General features: G+C 38.9%; 2 protein-coding genes across 2 annotated transcripts in view; both read left to right on the forward strand.

Annotated features, from left to right (window-relative positions):
* Positions 1 to 11,616, forward strand: part of WHRN (whirlin) — a 182,815-nt gene extending 171,199 nt beyond the window's left edge. Inside the window, exons 12-14 of the mRNA XM_063432685.1 lie at positions 2,902 to 3,065; positions 9,688 to 9,810; positions 10,676 to 11,616. Coding sequence (XP_063288755.1) covers positions 2,902 to 3,065; positions 9,688 to 9,810; positions 10,676 to 10,858 — 470 coding nt within the window. The 3' untranslated portion in view covers positions 10,859 to 11,616. The remainder of the gene's footprint in view (positions 1 to 2,901; positions 3,066 to 9,687; positions 9,811 to 10,675) is intronic.
* A 7,445-nt stretch (positions 11,617 to 19,061) lies between these two features.
* Positions 19,062 to 22,927, forward strand: part of AKNA (AT-hook transcription factor) — a 51,296-nt gene continuing 47,430 nt past the window's right edge. Inside the window, exon 1 of the mRNA XM_063432695.1 lies at positions 19,062 to 19,130. The gene's annotated coding sequence lies outside the window, so the exon portion shown is untranslated. The remainder of the gene's footprint in view (positions 19,131 to 22,927) is intronic.

Here is a 22,927-nt window from a genome sequence, read left to right on the forward strand (position 1 = left end):
CTTCTATTCTAAAAATAGCCAAATTGAAATATTTATTTGATGGATAGTAGAGACAACTTAGTTGAATGTGATCATCTTAAGCCCTGGATCTAGCCGGGATGCAATACATTAAAGGGACACTATAGTAACCAGACCACTTCATCTCATTGAAGTGGTCTGGGTGCAGTGTCCCCGTCCCTATTAGTTCTGCCATGTAAAATATTGCAGTTTTTAATAAACTGCAATGTTTACATTGCAAGACTAAGACTGCCACTAGAGGCACTTCCTGGATTTTTACAGAGTTAGACCCCCTTAAATGACGCTGGACGTCCTTTACGTTCTGCATTAGGACATCCAGAACCAGTGGAATCCCTATGGAAAAGCATTGGTTCAAAGCTTTCCTATGGGGAGGAATAATCCACTTGTAGTGTTTGCCTTGCATGCACATTATGTCCCCTCCTGTTGGATAACACCGGAGGAGGCAGAGCGCGATCCAGCCATCCATCAGGTCTGGAATCACGTAAGTGGGGGATGCAGAGGGCACTATAGTGTTAGGAATGCAGCTTTGCATTACTAACACTATAGATTCCCTTTAATCAGATTGTTATGGTCTCTGGATGAATTTGTTGATTCTCTGTATGGGAATATGGCAATAGTTTCAGAATGCATGGCTAATTGTGCAAATTATGATATACAGGGAGTGCAGAATTATTAGGCAAGTTGTATTTTTGAGGATTAATTTTATTATTGAACAACAACCATGTTCTCAATGAACCCAAAAAACTCATTAATATCAAAGCTGAATATTTTTGGAAGTAGTTTTTAGTTTGTTTTTAGTTATAACTATTTTAGGGGGATATCTGTGTGTGCAGGTGACTATTACTGTGCATAATTATTAGGCAACTTAACAAAAAACAAATATATACCCATTTCAATTATTTATTTTTACCAGTGAAACCAATATAACATCTCAACATTCACAAATATACATTTCTGACATTCAAAAACATAACAAAAACAAATCAGTGACCAATATAGCCACCTTTCTTTGCAAGGACACTCAAAAGCCTGCCATCCATGGATTCTGTCAGTGTTTTGATCTGTTCACCATCAACATTGCGTGCAGCAGCAACCACAGCCTCCCAGACACTGTTCAGAGAGGTGTACTGTTTTCCCTCCTTGTAAATCTCACATTTGATGATGGACCACAGGTTCTCAATGGAGTTCAGATCAGGTGAACAAGGAGGCCATGTCATTAGATTCTTTTATACCCTTTCTTGCCAGCCACGCTGTGGAGTACTTGGACGCGTGTGATGGAGCATTGTCCTGCATGAAAATCATGTTTTTCTTGAAGGATGCAGACTTCCTCCTGTACCACTGCTTGAAGAAGGTGTCTTCCAGAAACTGGCAGTAGGACTGGGAGTTGAGCTTGACTCCATCCTCAACCCGAAAAGGCCCCACAAGCTCATCTTTGATGATACCAGCCCAAACCAGTACTCCACCTCCACCTTGCTGGCGTCTGAGTCGGACTGGAGCTCTCTGCCCTTTACCAATCCATCCATCTGGCCCATCAAGACTCACTCTCATTTCATCAGTCCATAAAACCTTAGAAAAATCAGTCTTGAGATATTTCTTGGCCCAGTCTTGACGTTTCAGCTTGTGTGTCTTGTTCAGTGGTGGTCGTCTTTCAGCCTTTCTTACCTTGGCCATGTCTCTGAGTATTGCACACCTTGTGCTTTTGGGCACTCCAGTGATGTTGCAGCTCTGAAATATGGCCAAACTGGTGGCAAGTGGCATCTTGGCAGCTGCACGCTTGACTTTTCTCAGTTCATGGGCAGTTATTTTGCGCCTTGGTTTTTCCACACGCTTCTTGCGACCCTGTTGACTATTTTGAATGAAACGCTTGATTGTTCGATGATCACGCTTCAGAAGCTTTGCAATTTTAAGAGTGCTGCATCCCTCTGCAAGATATCTCACTATTTTTTACTTTTCTGAGCCTGTCAAGTCCTTCTTTTGACCCATTTTGCCAAAGGAAAGGAAGTTGCCTAATAATTATGCACACCTGATATAGGGTGTTGATGTCATTAGACCACACCCCTTCTCATTACAGAGATGCACATCACCTAATATGCTTAATTGGTAGTAGGCTTTCAAGCCTATACAGCTTGGAGTAAGACAACATGCATAAAGAGGATGATGTGGTCAAAATACTCATTTGCCTAATAATTCTGCACTCCCTGTACAGGCACTTGTATTGAATACTTTTCACAATGAATGGTTTACATGGGGCACATTGAATTCTCATGGTGAATGGGTAGATTCTCACAATCTCAGATTAAATAGGTAGATTCTCAGAGTCTCCGTGTGAATGGGTAGATTCTCATGGTCTCAGTGTGAAGGGGTAGATTTTTAGAATCTTGGTGTGAATAGGTAATATCTCAGGGTCTCTGTGTGAATGGGTAGATTCTCAGTGTCTCAGTGTGAATGGGTAGATTTTTAGGATCTTGGTGTGAATGGGTAGATTCTCAGGGGCTCAGTGTGAATGGGTAGATTTTTAGGATCTTGGTGTGAATGGGTAGATTCTCAGGGTCAGATTCTTAAAGGCTTGTAGTCAGTCTCAGTGCCTTTAGAATGGAGAGATTCTCGTGATTTCAGGCAGAGGTCCAACATCGTTGTCAAATATCTAGTACACGTTAATTCCCAAATGTATTATTTTCCCATTGCATGATGGAAAAGGGGCGAGTGCTCGGAATTGTTAAGACTTAGCAAAGGGTGCCCTCTTGTGGTATCTCTGCTCACTGTTTCAAAATATTACAGTGTATAATAAACAGTTTGCTTTACAGTATACAGTTTGCTTTAGTTATCCCATGTGTAGTGCTGTGTGTGTCTCTCCCTTCCATAACTTGTTTCTCCTATGTTTAGCCGCCCTGCCACTCTCCCCCCCAGCCTCCCTCTCCCAGTTCTCTGACAGTGGGCAGACCCTCAGTGAAGACAGTGGAGTAGACACAGGAGATGTTGGAGGGGGCAGCAAAGATAGCAGCCCACAGCCCCTGAAATTGAAAGGCTCTGAGGGAATGACAAAACCGGTAAGGAACCCAAAGGCTCACAAATATAATTTATTAACCCCGTCCCATGCCCAAGGTGGAGATTGACATTCCTGTTTTTGACAGGGATTCTAAGCCATATGGATGTATTTAACTGCTTTTCTTATCAAGTGTGAACTTTGTATCTGGTAACCCCAATGTGTCTTCACATACTATAACTCAGATATCTCTACCTAACCCTGATGTGTCTTCACATGCTATAACTCAGATATCTCTATCTAACCCCAATGTGTCTTCACATATTATAACTCAGATATCTCTACCTAACCTCAATCTGTCTTCACCTACTATAACTCAGATATCTCTACCTAACCCTAATGTGTCTTCACATACTATAACTCCGATATCTCTATCTAACCCCAATCTTTCTTCACATACTATAACTCTGATATCTCTATCTAACCCTAATCTTTCTTCACATACTATAACTCTGATATCGCTATCTAACCCCAATCTTTCTTCACATACTATAACTCAAATATCTCTACCTAACCCCAATGTGTCTTCACATACTATAACTCTGATATCTCTACCTAACCCCAATGTGTCTTCACATACTATAACTCTGATATCTCTATCTAACCCCAATCTGTCTTCACCTACTATAACTCAGATATCTCTACCTAACACTAATGTGTCTTCACATACTATAACTCCGATATCTCTATCTAACCCCAATCTTTCTTCACATACTATAACTCTGATATCTCTATCTAACCCTAATCTTTCTTCACATACTATAACTCAGATATCTCTACCTAACCCTAATGTGTCTTCACATACTATAACTCCGATATCTCTATCTAACCCCAATCTTTCTTCACATACTATAACTCCGATATCTCTATCTAACCCCAATCTTTCTTCACATACTATAACTCCGATATCTCTATCTAACCCCAATGTGTCTTCACATACTATAACTCCGATATCTCTATCTAACCTCAATCTGTCTTCACATGCTCTAACTCAGATATCTCTACCTAACCCTAATGTGTCTTCACATACTATAACTCTGATATCTTTACCTAACCCCAATCTATCTTCACATACTAAAAACTCTGATATCACTATCTAACCCAAATGTGTCTTCACATGCTATAACTCCGATATCTCTACCTAACCCCAATCTGTCTTCACATACTATAACTCCGATATCTCTACCTATCTCCAATCTGTATTCACATGCCATAACTCCGATATCTCTATCAAACCTCAATCTGTTTTCAAATGCTATAACTTTGAAATCACTATCTAACCCCAATCTGTCTTCACATGCTAGAATTTCGATATCTCTGTCTAACCCCAATGTGTCTTCACATATTATAACCCAGATATCTCTACCTAACCTCAATCTGTCTTCACATACTATAACTCAGATATCTCTACCTAACCCTAATGTGTCTTCACATACTATAACTCCGATATCTCTATCTAACCCCAATCTTTCTTCACATACTATAACTCCGATATCTCTATCTAACCCCAATCTTTCTTCACATACTATAACTCAGATATCTCTACCTAACCCCGATGTGTCTTCACATGCTATAACTCAGATATCTCTATCTAACCCCAATGTGTCTTCACATATTATAACTCAGATATCTCTACCTAACCTCAATCTGTCTTCACATACTATAACTCAGATATCTCTACCTAACCCTAATGTGTCCTCACATACTATAACTCCGATATCTCTATCTCTCTATCTAACCCCAATCTTTCTTCACATACTATAACTCTGATATCTCTATCTAACCCTAATCTTTCTTCACATACTATAACTCCGATATCTCTATCTAACCTCAATCTTTCTTCACCTACTATAACTCAGATATCTCTACCTAACCCCAATGTGCCTTCACGTGCTATAACTCTGATATCTCTATCTAACCCCAATGTGTCCTCACATACTATAACTCCGATATCTCTATCTCTCTATCTAACCCCAATCTTTCTTCACATACTATAACTCTGATATCTCTATCTAACCCTAATCTTTCTTCACATACTATAACTCCGATATCTCTATCTAACCCCAATCTTTCTTCACCTACTATAACTCAGATATCTCTACCTAACCCCAATGTGCCTTCACGTGCTATAACTCTGATATCTCTATCTAACCCCAATGTGTCTTCACATACTATAACTCTGATATCTCTATCTAACCCTAATCTTTCTTCACATACTATAACTCTGATATCTCTATCTAACCCCAATCTTTCTTCACCTACTATAACTCAGATATCTCTGCCTAACCCCAATGTGCCTTCACGTGCTATAACTCTGATATCTCTATCTAACCCAAATGTGTCTTCACATACTTTAACTCCGATATCTCTATCTAACCTCAATCTGTCTTCACATGCTATAACTCAGATGTCTCTACCTAACCCTAATGTGTCTTCGCATACTATAACTCAGATATCTCTACCTAACCCCAATGTGTGTTCACATACTATAACTCAGATATCTCTACCTAACCCTAATGTGTCTTCACATGCTATAACTCCGATATCTCTACCTATCTCCAATCTGTATTCACATGCCATAACTCTGATATCTCTATCTAACCTCAATCTGTTTTCAAATGCTATAACTTTGAAATCACTATCTAACCCCAATCTGTCTTCACATGCTAGAATTTCGATATCTCTGTCTAACCCCAATGTGTCTTCACATATTATAACCCAGATATCTCTACCTAACCTCAATCTGTCTTCACATACTATAACTCAGATATCTCTACCTAACCCTAATGTGTCTTCACATACTATAACTCCGATATCTCTATCTAACCCCAATCTTTCTTCACATACTATAACTCCGATATCTCTATCTAACCCCAATCTTTCTTCACATACTATAACTCAGATATCTCTACCTAACCCCGATGTGTCTTCACATGCTATAACTCAGATATCTCTATCTAACCCCAATGTGTCTTCACATATTATAACTCAGATATCTCTACCTAACCTCAATCTGTCTTCACATACTATAACTCAGATATCTCTACCTAACCCTAATGTGTCCTCACATACTATAACTCCGATATCTCTATCTCTCTATCTAACCCCAATCTTTCTTCACATACTATAACTCTGATATCTCTATCTAACCCTAATCTTTCTTCACATACTATAACTCCGATATCTCTATCTAACCTCAATCTTTCTTCACCTACTATAACTCAGATATCTCTACCTAACCCCAATGTGCCTTCACGTGCTATAACTCTGATATCTCTATCTAACCCCAATGTGTCCTCACATACTATAACTCCGATATCTCTATCTCTCTATCTAACCCCAATCTTTCTTCACATACTATAACTCTGATATCTCTATCTAACCCTAATCTTTCTTCACATACTATAACTCCGATATCTCTATCTAACCCCAATCTTTCTTCACCTACTATAACTCAGATATCTCTACCTAACCCCAATGTGCCTTCACGTGCTATAACTCTGATATCTCTATCTAACCCCAATGTGTCTTCACATACTATAACTCTGATATCTCTATCTAACCCTAATCTTTCTTCACATACTATAACTCTGATATCTCTATCTAACCCCAATCTTTCTTCACCTACTATAACTCAGATATCTCTGCCTAACCCCAATGTGCCTTCACGTGCTATAACTCTGATATCTCTATCTAACCCAAATGTGTCTTCACATACTTTAACTCCGATATCTCTATCTAACCTCAATCTGTCTTCACATGCTATAACTCAGATGTCTCTACCTAACCCTAATGTGTCTTCGCATACTATAACTCAGATATCTCTACCTAACCCCAATGTGTGTTCACATACTATAACTCAGATATCTCTACCTAACCCTAATGTGTCTTCACATGCTATAACTCCGATATCTCTACCTATCTCCAATCTGTATTCACATGCCATAACTCCGATATCTCTATCTAACCTCAATCTGTTTTCAAATGCTATAACTTTGAAATCACTATCTAACCCCAATCTGTCTTCACATGCTAGAATTTCGATATCTCTGTCTAACCCCAATGTGTCTTCACATATTATAACCCAGATATCTCTACCTAACCTCAATCTGTCTTCACATACTATAACTCAGATATCTCTACCTAACCCTAATGTGTCTTCACATACTATAACTCCGATATCTCTATCTAACCCCAATCTTTCTTCACATACTATAACTCCGATATCTCTATCTAACCCCAATCTTTCTTCACATACTATAACTCAGATATCTCTACCTAACCCCGATGTGTCTTCACATGCTATAACTCAGATATCTCTATCTAACCCCAATGTGTCTTCACATATTATAACTCAGATATCTCTACCTAACCTCAATCTGTCTTCACATACTATAACTCAGATATCTCTACCTAACCCTAATGTGTCCTCACATACTATAACTCCGATATCTCTATCTCTCTATCTAACCCCAATCTTTCTTCACATACTATAACTCTGATATCTCTATCTAACCCTAATCTTTCTTCACATACTATAACTCCGATATCTCTATCTAACCTCAATCTTTCTTCACCTACTATAACTCAGATATCTCTACCTAACCCCAATGTGCCTTCACGTGCTATAACTCTGATATCTCTATCTAACCCCAATGTGTCCTCACATACTATAACTCCGATATCTCTATCTCTCTATCTAACCCCAATCTTTCTTCACATACTATAACTCTGATATCTCTATCTAACCCTAATCTTTCTTCACATAGTATAACTCCGATATCTCTATCTAACCCCAATCTTTCTTCACCTACTATAACTCAGATATCTCTACCTAACCCCAATGTGCCTTCACGTGCTATAACTCTGATATCTCTATCTAACCCCAATGTGTCTTCACATACTATAACTCTGATATCTCTATCTAACCCTAATCTTTCTTCACATACTATAACTCTGATATCTCTATCTAACCCCAATCTTTCTTCACCTACTATAACTCAGATATCTCTGCCTAACCCCAATGTGCCTTCACGTGCTATAACTCTGATATCTCTATCTAACCCAAATGTGTCTTCACATACTTTAACTCCGATATCTCTATCTAACCTCAATCTGTCTTCACATGCTATAACTCAGATGTCTCTACCTAACCCTAATGTGTCTTCGCATACTATAACTCAGATATCTCTACCTAACCCCAATGTGTGTTCACATACTATAACTCAGATATCTCTACCTAACCCTAATGTGTCTTCACATGCTATAACTCCGATATCTCTACCTATCTCCAATCTGTATTCACATGCCATAACTCCGATATCTCTATCTAACCTCAATCTGTTTTCAAATGCTATAACTTTGAAATCACTATCTAACCCCAATCTGTCTTCACATGCTAGAATTTCGATATCTGTCTAACCCAAATCTGTCTTCAGATGTTATAACTCCCATATCACTATCTAACCCCAATCTGTTTTCACATTCTATAACTCTGATATCTCTATCTAACCCCAATCTGTCTTCACATGCTATAACTTCGATATCTCTATCTAACCTCAATCTGTCTTCAAATTTTATAACTCTGATATCACTATCTAACCCCAATCTGTCTTCACATGCTCTAACTCCAATATCTCTATCTAACCCGAATGTGTCTTCAAATGCTATAACTCAGATATCACTATCTAAGACCAATCTGTCTTCACGTGCTATAACTCTGATATCTCTACCTAACCCCAATGTGTCTTCACATACTATAACTCTGATATCTCTATCTAACCCCAATTTGTCTTCACATTCTATAGTTCTGATATCATTATCTCACCCCAATCTGTCTTCACGTTCTATAACTCTGATATCTCTATTTAACCCCAATGTGTCTTCACATGCTATAACTCCGATATCTCTGTCTAACCCCAATCTGTCTTTACATGCTATAACTCAGATATCTCTGTCTAACCCCAATGTGTCTTCACCTACTATAACTCAGATATCTCTGTCTAACCCCAATGTGTCTTCACATGCTATAACTCCGATATCTCTGTCTAACCCCAATGTGTCTTCACATGCTATAACTCCGATATCTCTAACCCCAATGTGTCTTCGCATGCTATAACTCCGATATCTCTAACCCCAATGTGTCTTCACATGCTATAACTCAGATATCTCTATCTAACCCCAATGTGTCTTCACATGCTATAACTCCGATATCTCTGTCTAACCCCAATGTGTCTTCACATGCTATAACTCCGATATCTCTAACCCCAATGTGTCTTCGCATGCTATAACTCCAATATCTCTATCTAACCTCAATCTATCTTCACATCTCATATCTCCATTATCTGTCTTCAACATGTTTTCACAAAACGATCTGTCTTCACATACCATATCCTCAACATATCTAACCCCAATCTGTGTTCACATTTCAGAACTCCTAAATTGCAATGACAGATGTCAACTCCTTACTGTTCCAAGTTTAACTGATGGCCATGGCCCTCTATGGATAGCTTGTTATAAATTTTTTTTGAAAAGTTGCTGTAATGTGGTGACTGTGTATATCATGATTGATAATAAACCTTTTTCTCTAAAACATTAAGGAAACTGACACAGTTTACTTCTTGTAGCCAGGTTTGCTGGAGCCAACGGCCACCCTAGTCCGTGTAATGAAAAGTGCACCAACCCTAGGAATAGCCATTGAAGGAGGAGCCAAGACACGACAACCACTGCCACGTATAGTTACAATACAGGTATTATCTTTGGCCACAGACCACCAAAGTATAGTTCCATATATCTGACATTGATTATTTTGGCCTTGTGATGCATATGATAAGTACAATAATTGTCTGTAGGTAATATAAACTACAAAACTGTGTGTGAATTGTGGGTTAATGCATTGACGTTGACCACAAAAGTGAAAAGACTGACGTAGTTTTATAGTGATGGAGGGTACATGGGGAAAATGTAAGTTTATTTGATTACCAAATGAGATACTCATTACTTTTCAGTTCATTGTAAATACACTTAAAGGGTTATTCACTAAAATGAGAATTGGTGGGAATTCAAAGTGAATTAAAATTTTAAAGGGTTACTCCAAGCACCATGATGCTTTGAAGTGGTCGTGGAACCAGGAGTCCGTATGTGTAATGTCTCACCATGAAACGCTGCACATACAGAGTTTAACACCTCAGTTGTAACTCCACCTCTGACCAGCATCATAGGGGTGTCATCAGCCAGCCTGGAACTAGAGTTCCCAGCTGGCTAATGTCAATTCTGTGCAAATGTAATTGCACAGAATATCAGTCATTGGCTGAGAGCGGTCAGCTGACACTCAGCCAATGAATAACTATGACATTGGCTTTTGTCTTCTGCCAGATCACCAGTGAGCCTTGGAACTAAGCAGGAACCCAGATAAGTAGGCAAACTGTTGCTGAGTGGTTTGTACCATTACTGGGGAACTGGGCCAGGGTGCGCCTTCATTGATTTGAGTAACCCTTAAAGGCCAAAGTAGGTGAAAAGGAAGCATGGCTATTTTTTGTGCTTGACCACTTTTCCACGTTGGTTCCTTTTGTTTTATAATAACATATCCTCTCCTTCTCTATGTATCCTTTGCAGCGAGGAGGTTCTGCTCACAACTGCAGCAAGCTAAAGGTGGGACAGGTTATCCTTGAAGTAAATGGGATCTCCTTACAGGGGAAGGAACATCGTGACGCAGCCAGAATAATCGCCGAAGCCTTTAAAAACAAAGACAAGGACCACATGGACTTTCTGGTCACAGAGTTTAATGTATCACCATAGTAAGTCTGTTTTGGTGACCAGATCAGATTGTGCCCCAGCCAAGGGGTCCGTGCCTCGAGAAACACTTACAACACGCTACTGTTCATATCATGTAGCTGCCATCTGTGTGCTCTCGCTACGTACGTGGTCCTGCTGTTCTAGCCTACGGCTTTTGTAGAACCGTATATACCGAGCATATGGTATCAACGCAGAGCTGGGGTGATGGAGGAGAAGGCACAGTAAGTGATGGAGGGGGTCCCTACACAAAAGATGATATAGAGGTAGAAAACCAAATAATATCATATTAGCCAGAGGAAGAAACTAGGAGGGCATCAGACCATGCAGTAAAAAGTATGAAACACCAAAGGACGGTAACAAAAAACATTGTGGAATGATGGATGATGAAATGTTGATAGATACGATGATAAGAGTGAACAGAGATCTGGCTGCATAGATACAGAGATACACAGATAGATGCATGGTAGGATACATTCCCAGACTGATAAAATACATAGATGGAACACTAAAGCAATAGCCGGTGGTTGCCATCTATGTAGAGTGTAGGGCAGACTCCATCGCCTTGCTACGGCTCTGCACCTGGTTCTTTCTGCTTCCCATAAAGCTTTATTGGGGACTAGTGAGTTCCCCCCGCCCCAGTAATCCATTCTGCTGCAGAGTGTGCGTGACGTGCAGCCCACGCTGTGAACATTATGTGTAAAATCAATGTAATTACAGAGCTCGCCACTTTACTTTTTCAATAAACCTCATGTAAAAGATGAGATGGGTCTTTGTTTTGAAAAAAACAAATGGTATTGTCTGACAAAGTGCACAGTCTTTTCAGCTGAATAAAGCTAGACAACAACACAATGGTGATGGGCTTTGGGGGTGGCGATGATGCCATGTTGTGCGGCACTTTTTCAGTAATAAAATAAAGGCACAATTCTACAATGCTGCTGTATTGATGGCTCAGTTCCAGAACACTTGTGTAGTGATAGCCAATTCCAGAATACTGATCTACTCATGAACAATACTGGTAGTTTGTGATTCATGCAAATGTTTTTGAGCTTGTTTTCTGTGTCCATGCAAAAGATTAGGGAACACAGGACAGTGTATATATATATATATATTATTATTTTTTCTTTTAATTATTATTATTTTTTTTTTCTATTTCATAATAAAAATGCGTATTGGACAACAAGTGGAAGAAGCAGGAGAATACAGTCTGACGCGTTTCATGCACTCTGCATTGTTTCAAATATTCTAGTCAAAAAGCGTCCAACTGTATTTCCTATCCCACTAGATAGATAGATAGATAGATAGATAGATCGTTTGGCATGGACTCCACAAGACCTCTGGGCGTGTCCTGTGGTATCTGGCACCAAGACATTAGCAGCAGATCCTTTATTTCCTGCAGGTTGCAAGGTAGGACCTACATAGTTTGGATTTATTGTTCCAGCACATCCCACAGATTACATAGTTACATAGCTGAAAAGAGACTTGCGTTCATCAAGTTCAGCCTTCCTCACATTTGTTTTTTGCTGTTGATCCAAAAGAAGGCAAAAAATCTAGTCTGAAGCACAATTTTGCAACAAGCTAGGAAAAATATTCCTTCTTGACCCCAGAATGGCAGTCAGATTTATCCTTGGATCAAGCAGTTATTACCCTACATTGAAAGATTTTATCCTTGAATATTCTGTTTTTGCAAGTATGCATCTAGTAGCTGTTTGAACATCTGTATGGACTCTGATAAAATCACTTCTTCAGCGAGAGAATTCCACATCCTTATTGTTCTTACAGTAAAAAATGCTCATTCAGATTGAGATCTGGGGAAATTTGAGGTCAAGGAAACACCTTAAACTCTTTTTCATGTTCCTCAAACCATTCCAGACCAATTTTTGCAGTATGGCAGGGTACATTATCCTGCTTAACACCATTGTAATGAGGAGGTGTAAGTGGTCTGCATCAATCTCTAGTTAGATAGGTGGTACGTGTCAAAGTAACATCCACATAAATGCTAGGACCCAAGGTTCCCTAGCAGAACACCCCCCAAAGCATAGCACTGCCTACCTCCCATAGTGTATCTTGCTGCCTTCTCTTCCACAAGTAAATGACGCACACGCATCCGGCCATCCACCTGATGTAAAAGAATACCTGATTTATTAGACCAGGTAACCTTTTTGTTCCATGGTCCAGTTCTGACGCCCATGTCCCCATTAAAGGCGCTTTGTGGACAAAGGGTCATCATGTGCATTCTGTCCGATCTGCAGATGCACTGCCCTTTACTCAGCACACTGTAATGCACTGTGTGTTTTTAAAAAATTTGAGCTACAGTAGCTATTCTGTGTGCTTGGACCAGACAGACCTGCTTCTGCTCTCCATGTGCATCAATGAGCCTAGGACGCACATGACCCACCTCCTGTTCACCAGTTGTCTTTCCTCGCACCACTTTTGGTAGGTAGACTGCAGTGACTAAAAGTCCTCCGTATGATTTTATTCACTTATGTATTGAGTCACTGATTGAGTCAACTGCAAAGATGATGGACAACCTCGCCACAACCAATGTAATTGTATTACTGATTAGGGGTCATCTGAATATGAAAACACAAGACTAAACAAATGTAAAAACATCACTAATGTCAAATAAGGAATGAACTGCATTAACATTGCCTGTGTCAGATCGAAGGTAACATTTATAATTGAATATCTCTCATTCTGAAACAACTACCAGCCACAAGAGACAAGGACATGTTACAAGCTCAGCAGGATACAAGACACAGTAAATAGATTTTTTTAAAGGCCAACTTCAAACTCCAATAAGCTGAGCTATTCAAGTGGTATATTAGAACAACTTTGTTCTCTGGTATAATCTTCAGAGTCTGCCAAGAAAGAATGTAGATATTTATCATCGTTTACTGTTGCCTTCTGTAGAACATCTACATTAATATTGTACTCTGCTACTCCAATATTCAGTCAACCTCATGTTATTTCACATAATCTATACCATGATAAGCCTCATGCAGAGCAGGATTAACCATCCATAAGCAACCCTAGGCAACTGCCTAGAGCCCAAAGGTTAGACGGGGCCCCGGAACAATGAATTTGCTTGTCCCCATTAACCTACTCTATATGAAGAATGAAGGTGTGCCCCAAATTGGTAAACTGCCTAGAGACCTTTGGTATCTTGATCCTTCTCTGGACAGGAGGTGGGAGTCTCACTGGCCTTCAAAAGACACTCAGACGTGAACCTTAGCACTTATTTTTATTAGCACATTTTATGAAATATATATATATATATTCAAACAAATATGAGGATTGGGTCCATCCAGTATGAGTTGACATTTTCTAAGAGAAACTGGGCTTGAAAACAAATCGTCCTTTACTAATATTTTTATCAGCAAATAAAACGTCATTTAAAAATATGCTATAAATGCTGGACCCAATGGCTTTCTACTAATGGTCATCTTAATGAGGTGGCAGTGGTGAAGTTAAAGGTGTTGCTAGGTGGGTAAAAAAGACCAGTTTCTTCAACATGCAGGGTATGGCCTGTGTGGATCAGTCTGAAAGTAAACCATCTCCCACATCGGTTCAAAACTCCACATTGCACGGCCACATTGCCAAGATAAAAATACATTAATGGACAATGAATTCTGAACTGAGGTCAGAAGCAATTAGCAACACTGATTTCAGAAGAAAACTTTATTCTATTATGCACAGCAGTGAGAAAAACATTCAGTTGAACCACAAAGCACTCAAACCCTTTAATGATAAGATAATTCACAATCTAACCCAGGGTGACTATAAGAGGTAAAATAAATTAATAGGGGAAAAGGAGTTGATCCAGGAGCCCCAAAAGACAAGGATAAGGGGCTGGTGGATTAGCTCCAAAAACACACCCACCGTTACTCTCACTGAGGATGGGGGATGACGGCGAAACGCGCTTCGAGCTCTCTGTTTTTTTGTTTTCACTTCACATTGTAGCACTTTAATTTAGTATGCACTAGTTTATTTTTATTTCGTTTTAGGCAGAGAGACTGGTTCAGGTAGGCATTAGTGGTTAGTCCACGGTGCCGAGGTAACACAGGGATCGATTCTTTTCAGTAGCCTTTTTTAGTTTATGGTTATTGAGGCTCAGTTCCTCCATCTTCCTCCCTGTGATTTTTACCTTTAGCTATACCTGCCTCTAGTTTACACGCTGGGAGTGTGTGGAGCTAGGGGTTCCGACATTATTTGGATTTTTTAGACACATTGTGTGTCTGTCTAGTTGGACCTTAGCTCTTTTATACATGTACCTTACTTACCAGCTGTATAAGTGTAATTCCCCCTCTACACTATTTTTTTTACCCGCTATTCTTTCATCCTTAGAAGTAATAAAGGTAGGGCATCCTCTCCTTTTCATTGTTACTCTCTCCTTAGGGCCTTCACTGGTCCAATATTATCATTTTTTTCCTTTTAACCCAGGGTGACACCCCAGGCAGTTACTGAAATATCCCACAGGGAATTCACAAAAAGGGAGAATTCAGGATTCTAGAAATATCACAAAAGTGTTAATTGTGCTGTTTGCAACCCAGAAACAAGATAACAGACAGGTATAGCTGGTATCTAGGAGACCAGGAGTCAAGATAGCTAGATGAAAATATAACAGGCATCAGGTGTCTGAGGACAGACTAGAAATTAGGATAGCATAGGAAAAACAGATCAGAGATAACAGGTATGGAAAGGGAATGGGCGATAACATATGTGGATAAACATGATAAAACTATCAGGCTATTTATAGGAGATCAGATATATGAATAATATATAAACATAATTCACCTATCGGGACTATGAGAGGAGAGAAAATATCTGGATAAAAGGCAAACATATTGACGTTATCAAGGCTCTTACAAGACATGGGATATCAAGATAATACAGATAATTACATTGCAGGTATCAGGGCTCTCAAGGGAACACACATATCTGGATAAAAAAAAGACTTATTATAGATCTCATGGAGACCACAAATAAAGTTACAAACATATTAGGATACTGCGAGCAAAATGTATATGTATATACACATAACGAGACCACATATTAGGTTATAAGACAAAAAGATAATGTGATTCTGGATTCACATTACAGGGACATTTATAAAGTGAATCACATAAAATGAGCATACTTCATTCTTTAATAAACAGAGGTATCACTGACAATGTATCTTGGTAAATCTGTAAATGTAGGCAAAATACTACTAAGGTATCCTTGAAAAGGGATCAAGTTTTCATTAACAAATGAAGGGAACGTGACCTTGGCCAACCTTGTAGAAGGAACTGAAGTAATATAAAGTAAACTAGATATAGGCCAAGAGAATCCGAAATTGTTCAATGAGATAGACAATAAATTTGGCAAAGACACGTCAAGTGTGCAAAGAGGCACAATGGGTGTGATCACAATCCAGTATTGGTATTCTTTCATAACTGTGTTTGAATTTCGGACGGCATTGCATGAATGTTTTCAAATAATTGAAATCCAAAAATGGCACAACTTATTTTTTTTGCAATGGCACTAAATTTAGGAATCGCTACCAACTTAAAACCACCTTAACTTTAGTCACTATTATTTACACAATCTCAAGTTCTGTACAAGTTCGCCAGGTTAGTCAACACACAAAATGGATTGATCTTGAAATGCTTTGACCCACCTGTTAAACCCCAATTATAGTGCAATAGTAATTATAATAGATGACAAGTGTCATTAACTTGTTTTGTTCCAGATAGACATTAAAGGGATACTATAGTCACTAAAAAAACTTTAGCTTAATGAAACCGCTTTGGTGTATAGATCATGCCCCTGCAGTCTCACTGCTCAATTATCTGCCATTTAGGAGTTAAATCACTTTGTTTATGAACCCTAGTCACACCTCCCTGCATGTGACTTGCACAGCCTTCCTAAACATTTCCTGTAAATTCTGTTTACCGTACATACTCGAGTATAAGACAAGTTTTTCAGCACATTTTTTGTGCTGAAAACCCCCCACTTGTCTTATACTCGAGTGAGTGTCTGTATTATGGCAACTTACATTGCCATAATACAGACAAGGGGCTGTTGGGGGCTGGCAGGAAGCGTTTACTTACCTTTCCTGCAGCTCCTGTCAGCTCCCTTCTCTCACCTCCGGTCCGGTCAGCTCCCACTGCAAGTCTCGCGAGAGCCGCGGGGTCAGAGGTAAATTACATCTGATTGAACGTAAAACCATTTTTTTGTTTTATGGAGGCTCTGTCAATCAGATCCAGGGGAGGTGATTTGACTCCTAAATGAAACAAAGTGATTTGACTCCTAAATGACAGTGAATTGAGCAGTGAAACATCAGAACATGATCTATAGACTAAAACTGCTTCATTAAGCTAAACATTGTTCAGGTGACTATAGCGTGGGCTATAACGGGTAGGAGGACGCGCCCGGCGGCGCGGAGTACCCTGGCTGCCGACAGAGGGAGCAGCTACCAGGGAGGCACCCTGCAGCCTTACCAGCTGGGCCTGCAGGTGCCGGCCACCGTCCTGGAGGGCCTCAGCCCGAAGAGCAGCAAGGATTCCGTCAATATCCATGCTTCTGGCCGTGGGGTAAGCAAAAGTAACACAATGATAGGAAACAGGGGGAGAGATTGTCACCTTGCCGTTATTTTAAGATGGCTGAGGTGAAGGGGACAAAATGTCCGTTATTTATACAACCCCACCCAAACCCTTAACCTAAATGCCACACCCATTTTACACCCACACCCACCACACCCACACATGCCTCCTATCCGGCTAGCTTTCAGCCCGCCTCCTCTGGGCCTTGATCTATAGACTAAAACTGCTTCATTAAGCTAAACATTGTTCAGGTGACTATAGCGTTCCTTTAATATGTGTGTATGTTTCTTTAAGCATGCTCAAATTAGGCATATTTGGGGAACAGTGTACAGGTGTATTTGTAATGATCAGTTAAAGGAACACTAAAGCATTAGAAATACATATTTGTATTCCTAACGCTATAGTGTCCTTGTCCCTACTATTATTTAGGCCTCCCTCGACTGCTTTAAAATTTTAAGAAATTGAGATGTATTCACTTTTTTCCAGCATCAAGGATCCCTCAGCTGTCCTTACCTGTCCACCTCCTGCAGCCCAGAATAGTCATGGCCTCTTTAATTTGTTAACTACGCTCCGTCGCTACTGTTTCGTGTTGACAATATATGTATATTACATATACATCATCATAATTAATAGATTAGAGACAACTAATACAGACATGTGCAATTATTTAGTTTGGGATATATTCTAGGGGCAAACCAGTATTATACCAGATGTTTAGTTACCAAACAAAAAAAAAATAGTGGTTCGTTGAAAAACTAAATTGCACATTTTAGGCAAAATAGCCAAATTTGAATGTATAGCTACGTTAGATAATTTTTCAAGCTAAATTATTTCGACCTAACTTTTTCCAAATGTAGTTTTCACCACTTTTCACTACTATTTTATTTTTCTGCTCTAAAATTTCAATAAAACTTTTTTCGAAACAAATACCAATGTAAAGCTTTCAAAATTTTAGCATATAGATTTACATTTTTATGCTCTTAGAGGGACGACCATCACTTCTCAGGATTTTTGTATTATGTTTACATATACCTTTCCGTTAACAAATAAGTATTTTTAAAGTGTGAAAAAAAAACCACATCTCTTTATACGGCAGGCCCATAACCAAAAGTAAAATCAATCAAGAGTGCCTCCATCTTAGCTCCCTGTCAATCATTGTTCTAAGCTCTGTCCTTTGCACCTGGCAGTCAGCATTTTGTGCCCTGGCTGTGTCTGGACTGAACTGAATTATGTTATAATTTTCCAAGTCTCTAATTTTAATTTAAAATAAAATAAATGGTTGAAAAATAAAATGTTAACACAGGTTACAGGTGTTCAATGTTTTATGAAATGAGTGTAATGTGTGATGATTCCTCTTTAAATTGTGATGCACTGCCCTCTATGATACTGAACATTTCCTTACTAAGATCTCCTATAACACAGCCCTTGAGGGCAAAGAAATGTGTCTCTATGAAAATACAGTGTCTCTACACAGGAAATTCCAGGATGAATGCCAGGAGGTGGAAGGATGAGTAAACGTGTGTAGAGGAGAGGATTAAATCAGGGAGGAAGGTGGAACAGGAGGTGGGATTGGAGACACGAGGAAGGGAAACGAAAGAGGAAATTAGAGTTAAAACTGGAATAGAACAGGAAAAGGTTCTGCAGTATGGATCGAACTATCGGGTTCAACAGCTCATCAGAGAGCTTGACAGGTATGATTGACAGACTGTGGTGTATAGGACAAGCAGAATGTGACAGTCAGAGAGTTTTTATGTAGATTAAGGAGTATAAGAGGTATAAACACTTACTCACATACCTGGGAATTTTGTGAATGAGCTGAACCTAAGTGTTAACCATTTAAAGGAATACTATAGCGTTAGGAATATAAACCTGTATTGCTAACGCTATGGTGTCCCTACCCATTGTTATATACAGGCCTAACTAACCTTTTTCCATAGCCAAGACTCCCTCGGTACTGCTCATCTCCGCCTCCCACCTCATCGAGGAGGCATGGCTATCTCCAGCGACAGTTCCATGGGACAATTACCCCCCCAGGCCTCAAAATTATAGCCATACTGGTCAGGTTGCCAAAATACCAGCCGGTATTTTACTGGCATGGCTGGTAATCCATCTGGTGCCAGAATTAGGAATGTACCAGCAGCATAACCAATATATTTTGCGACTGGTGGTCAGTCTGGAGGCATTCTCAGAGGGGGCCGGCCACGTTTAATAGTTACATTGCGGCCACATCTAATGTAATGCATGGTGCTGCCCCGGGCGAGTGGGGGGAGAGACACACAGAAGGGAGGGAGAAAGAGACACACAGAGGGATGGGGAAAGAGACACACAGAGGGGCTGGGGAGAGACAAAGACACACACAGGGGCTGAGGAGAGACAACGAGACACACAGGTTTGTTGGGGGGGGGGGCAAATAGAAATACAGAGGAGCTGGGGGACAAAGATACACACAGAGGGTTTGGGGAGACAAAGAGACACACAGAGGGGCTGGGGAGCAAGAGACAAACATAGGGGCTGGGGAAGAAAGAGACACATAGGTGCTGGGGAGAAAGAGACACACAGAGGGATGGGGAGAAAGAGACACACAGAGGGATGGGGAGAAAGAGACACACATAGGGGCTGGGGGAGAAAGAGACACACAGAGGGGCTGAGGAGGGAGAAAGAGACACACAGAGTGGCTGGGGGGAAAATAGACACATAGCTTGGCTGGGGACAGATAGAATAAGACACACAGAAGGGCTGGTGGATCAGAGACATAAAGAGGGGCATTGGGAGGGGAGAGCCAAAGAAGCTGGCACTAAAAGACGCACAAAAGGGACTTGGGGGAAAAAGACATACAGAGGGCTAAGAAGGGTAAAAAGAGACGCACAAAAGAGCTGGGAAGAAATAAAAGATACAAAAAGGGGTTGTAAGAGACACACAAGGGGAAAAATGGAAGACAAGATATACTACAGCAGGCAAGACAATCAAAAGAGGGAATAAGAAACACAAAATGGGGGCAACCAAAAGGGGGTTAAGAGAAAGACAGGTGAAGACACATTTTTTGTGTGTTTTTGTGTGTTTGTCTCATGCTGAGTGCAAGGATTTTTCTACTGTTTATATATATATATATATATATATATTACTGTCATAATATGAATTACATATATATATAAACCAAAATAGTGTGGATGAAAACCCCTTCCACCTGAATATATATATATATATATATATATATATATGTGTGTGTAATTAATGTGTATATTAGTATGTATATTAGTATATGTAATTAATGTGTATATTAGTAATATATATATATATATATATATATATATATTGTTATTGTTGTTTTTTTAAGTGTGCCTATAATATTTACACATGCAATAATAGACTTGTATATATGAATAATGCACACATAGATATCATTAATATATAACAAACTGTATATGTAATAAGCACATATTGGCCCAGTCTTGTTTCTAGGTACACTACACAGTCCAGCACAATAACATATTCAAAGTGCACACTCCTAGAACTTCAAAATAGCAGTGGAACAGCATTTATTCACCATTTCAGCCTCATTACCAAACTTTCCTTAATATGTCAAGGTAGTTGGACTGAATTTATTCAAAATAAATTAATATATGTGTCTTGATTTATAGAGTACATCATATGTATAGGATTTCCGCTTATTTTGAAAGTTACAGGTCACAAAATACAAGGACTAAAATAAAATGTTAATGTGAAACAATTTTAGAAGTTGATATGTTTGTCTTGTAAGTTTAGTAGCCATCACAAAAAAACAAAATTGCCACACACAAGTATATATTTATATAAAGTAGCCATTTCATCGCCAATCTCTGCTAAATATTGGAGTAAAATTGTGTTTTTCTCTATTTTGGCATATACACATATAACAAGGTTTTTGTAATGTGTATTTCGCAAATCTGGTGTGTGCTATTCCTGTACAGAACCCCATATTGTGTTCAGCTACATCTGCTGATTATGACGATACCCCCCATTGTATGCCTTCAGCACTATTCTGTGAAGCTACAATGCCATATAAGAGACAAGGCTATTTCAGTTTCTATAGTTAGAATTTTCATAGATGGATTTGACAGGCCTATGTCTCTATTTGTGGCATTATAACAGTTTAAATGTTATAATAAACCAACAAAGGGCTTCCATTTGAGAAAGCAGACACCCCAGGGTAACTTGTATGGTGTACATTGTGCCTTAACTTGTCACCATTGTTTCACCAATTTATGTCAGTGTTTGTGGTTAAGGAGAAAAATTGAATTTTTACATACATGTTGCATTTTTGCGGAGTATTTCTTACACTTTATTTGTGCCACTGTCATAAAATCCCCCAAATTATGCTCAGTTACATCTTATGAGTAAAACAATATGCCCAATGTATGACCGTCCTAGACACTATTTTGTGAAGTTACAGTGCTGTAAAAGAGACGTGACAAATTCAGGTTTTTAAATGTGAATTTTCATAGATGGTTTTGATGGCTCCATGTTCCATTCTGGAGCACTTCAGCAAGCAACATACTCCAACAACACCATAAAGGCGTACCATTTTTTTAAAGAAGACATCCCAGGGTATTTAAAAAGGCATATTTTGAACCTTAGTGTGGGATCATTTTTTTTGCTAGTTTGTTCCAGTTGTAGTGGTAATAAGCATTTTTTTATGTATTTTTTTTAGTTTTTAAAACTTTTTTTGAAATGTGTTTGTTTACTTATTAATTTTATTTACTTTTTTAAACTTTCTTAAAACTTTTTTTACACTTTTAAAATGTTTCGAAACTTTTTTTTTACCGTTAACCCCTAACTAGCAGTAAGCAGCACTAACAGTAAATTCCCAAATTTCCCATAACTCCCACCCACCCCAGCTAGCAAAATATATCATTTTAAAATATTTAAATTAATGAATGAAATAAATTGAACCCCTAAGGGTTAAAAAAAAAAATCAAATCAAAATACAGATCACAGTATTATACTGTGTTCACCGTAAGCAGTGATCAACTAGCAGGGAAGGGGTTAATTTTTATTAGGAATGGGTAAAGGGGAGAGTGTTTTTTTTTAAAACTTTTTTTAAACGTTAGTAAAACATTTTTTAAAAACCTTTTAAAGCTTTTTTTTTTTTAAATGTTTTTTTACGTTAACCCCTAGCTAGTCTAACACCAAATTCTCCGATTCCCCACTAACTTCCACTGACCCCAGCTAGCTATATATATAATTTTAAAATATTTAAATTAATTATTAAAATAAATGTAACCCCTGAGGGTTAGAAAAAATAAAAGGTAACCCTCAGATTATAGTAAAATACCCTGATCTGTATTTTGATCACTGTAGTCAGTGATCAAATGGCAGTGGAGGGGTTAATTTTAATAAAGCAGGGGGAAGGGGTGAGATTTAACTTTTACTTTATTTTTTTTACAGGGAGAAGATCAGCAGCACTCATCCATTTCCCTGCACTTCACACTGACCGCGGAAGCGCAGGGAG

This window comes from Pelobates fuscus, chromosome 9, assembly GCF_036172605.1.
Source record: "Pelobates fuscus isolate aPelFus1 chromosome 9, aPelFus1.pri, whole genome shotgun sequence".
Lineage (NCBI taxonomy): Eukaryota > Metazoa > Chordata > Amphibia > Anura > Pelobatidae > Pelobates > Pelobates fuscus.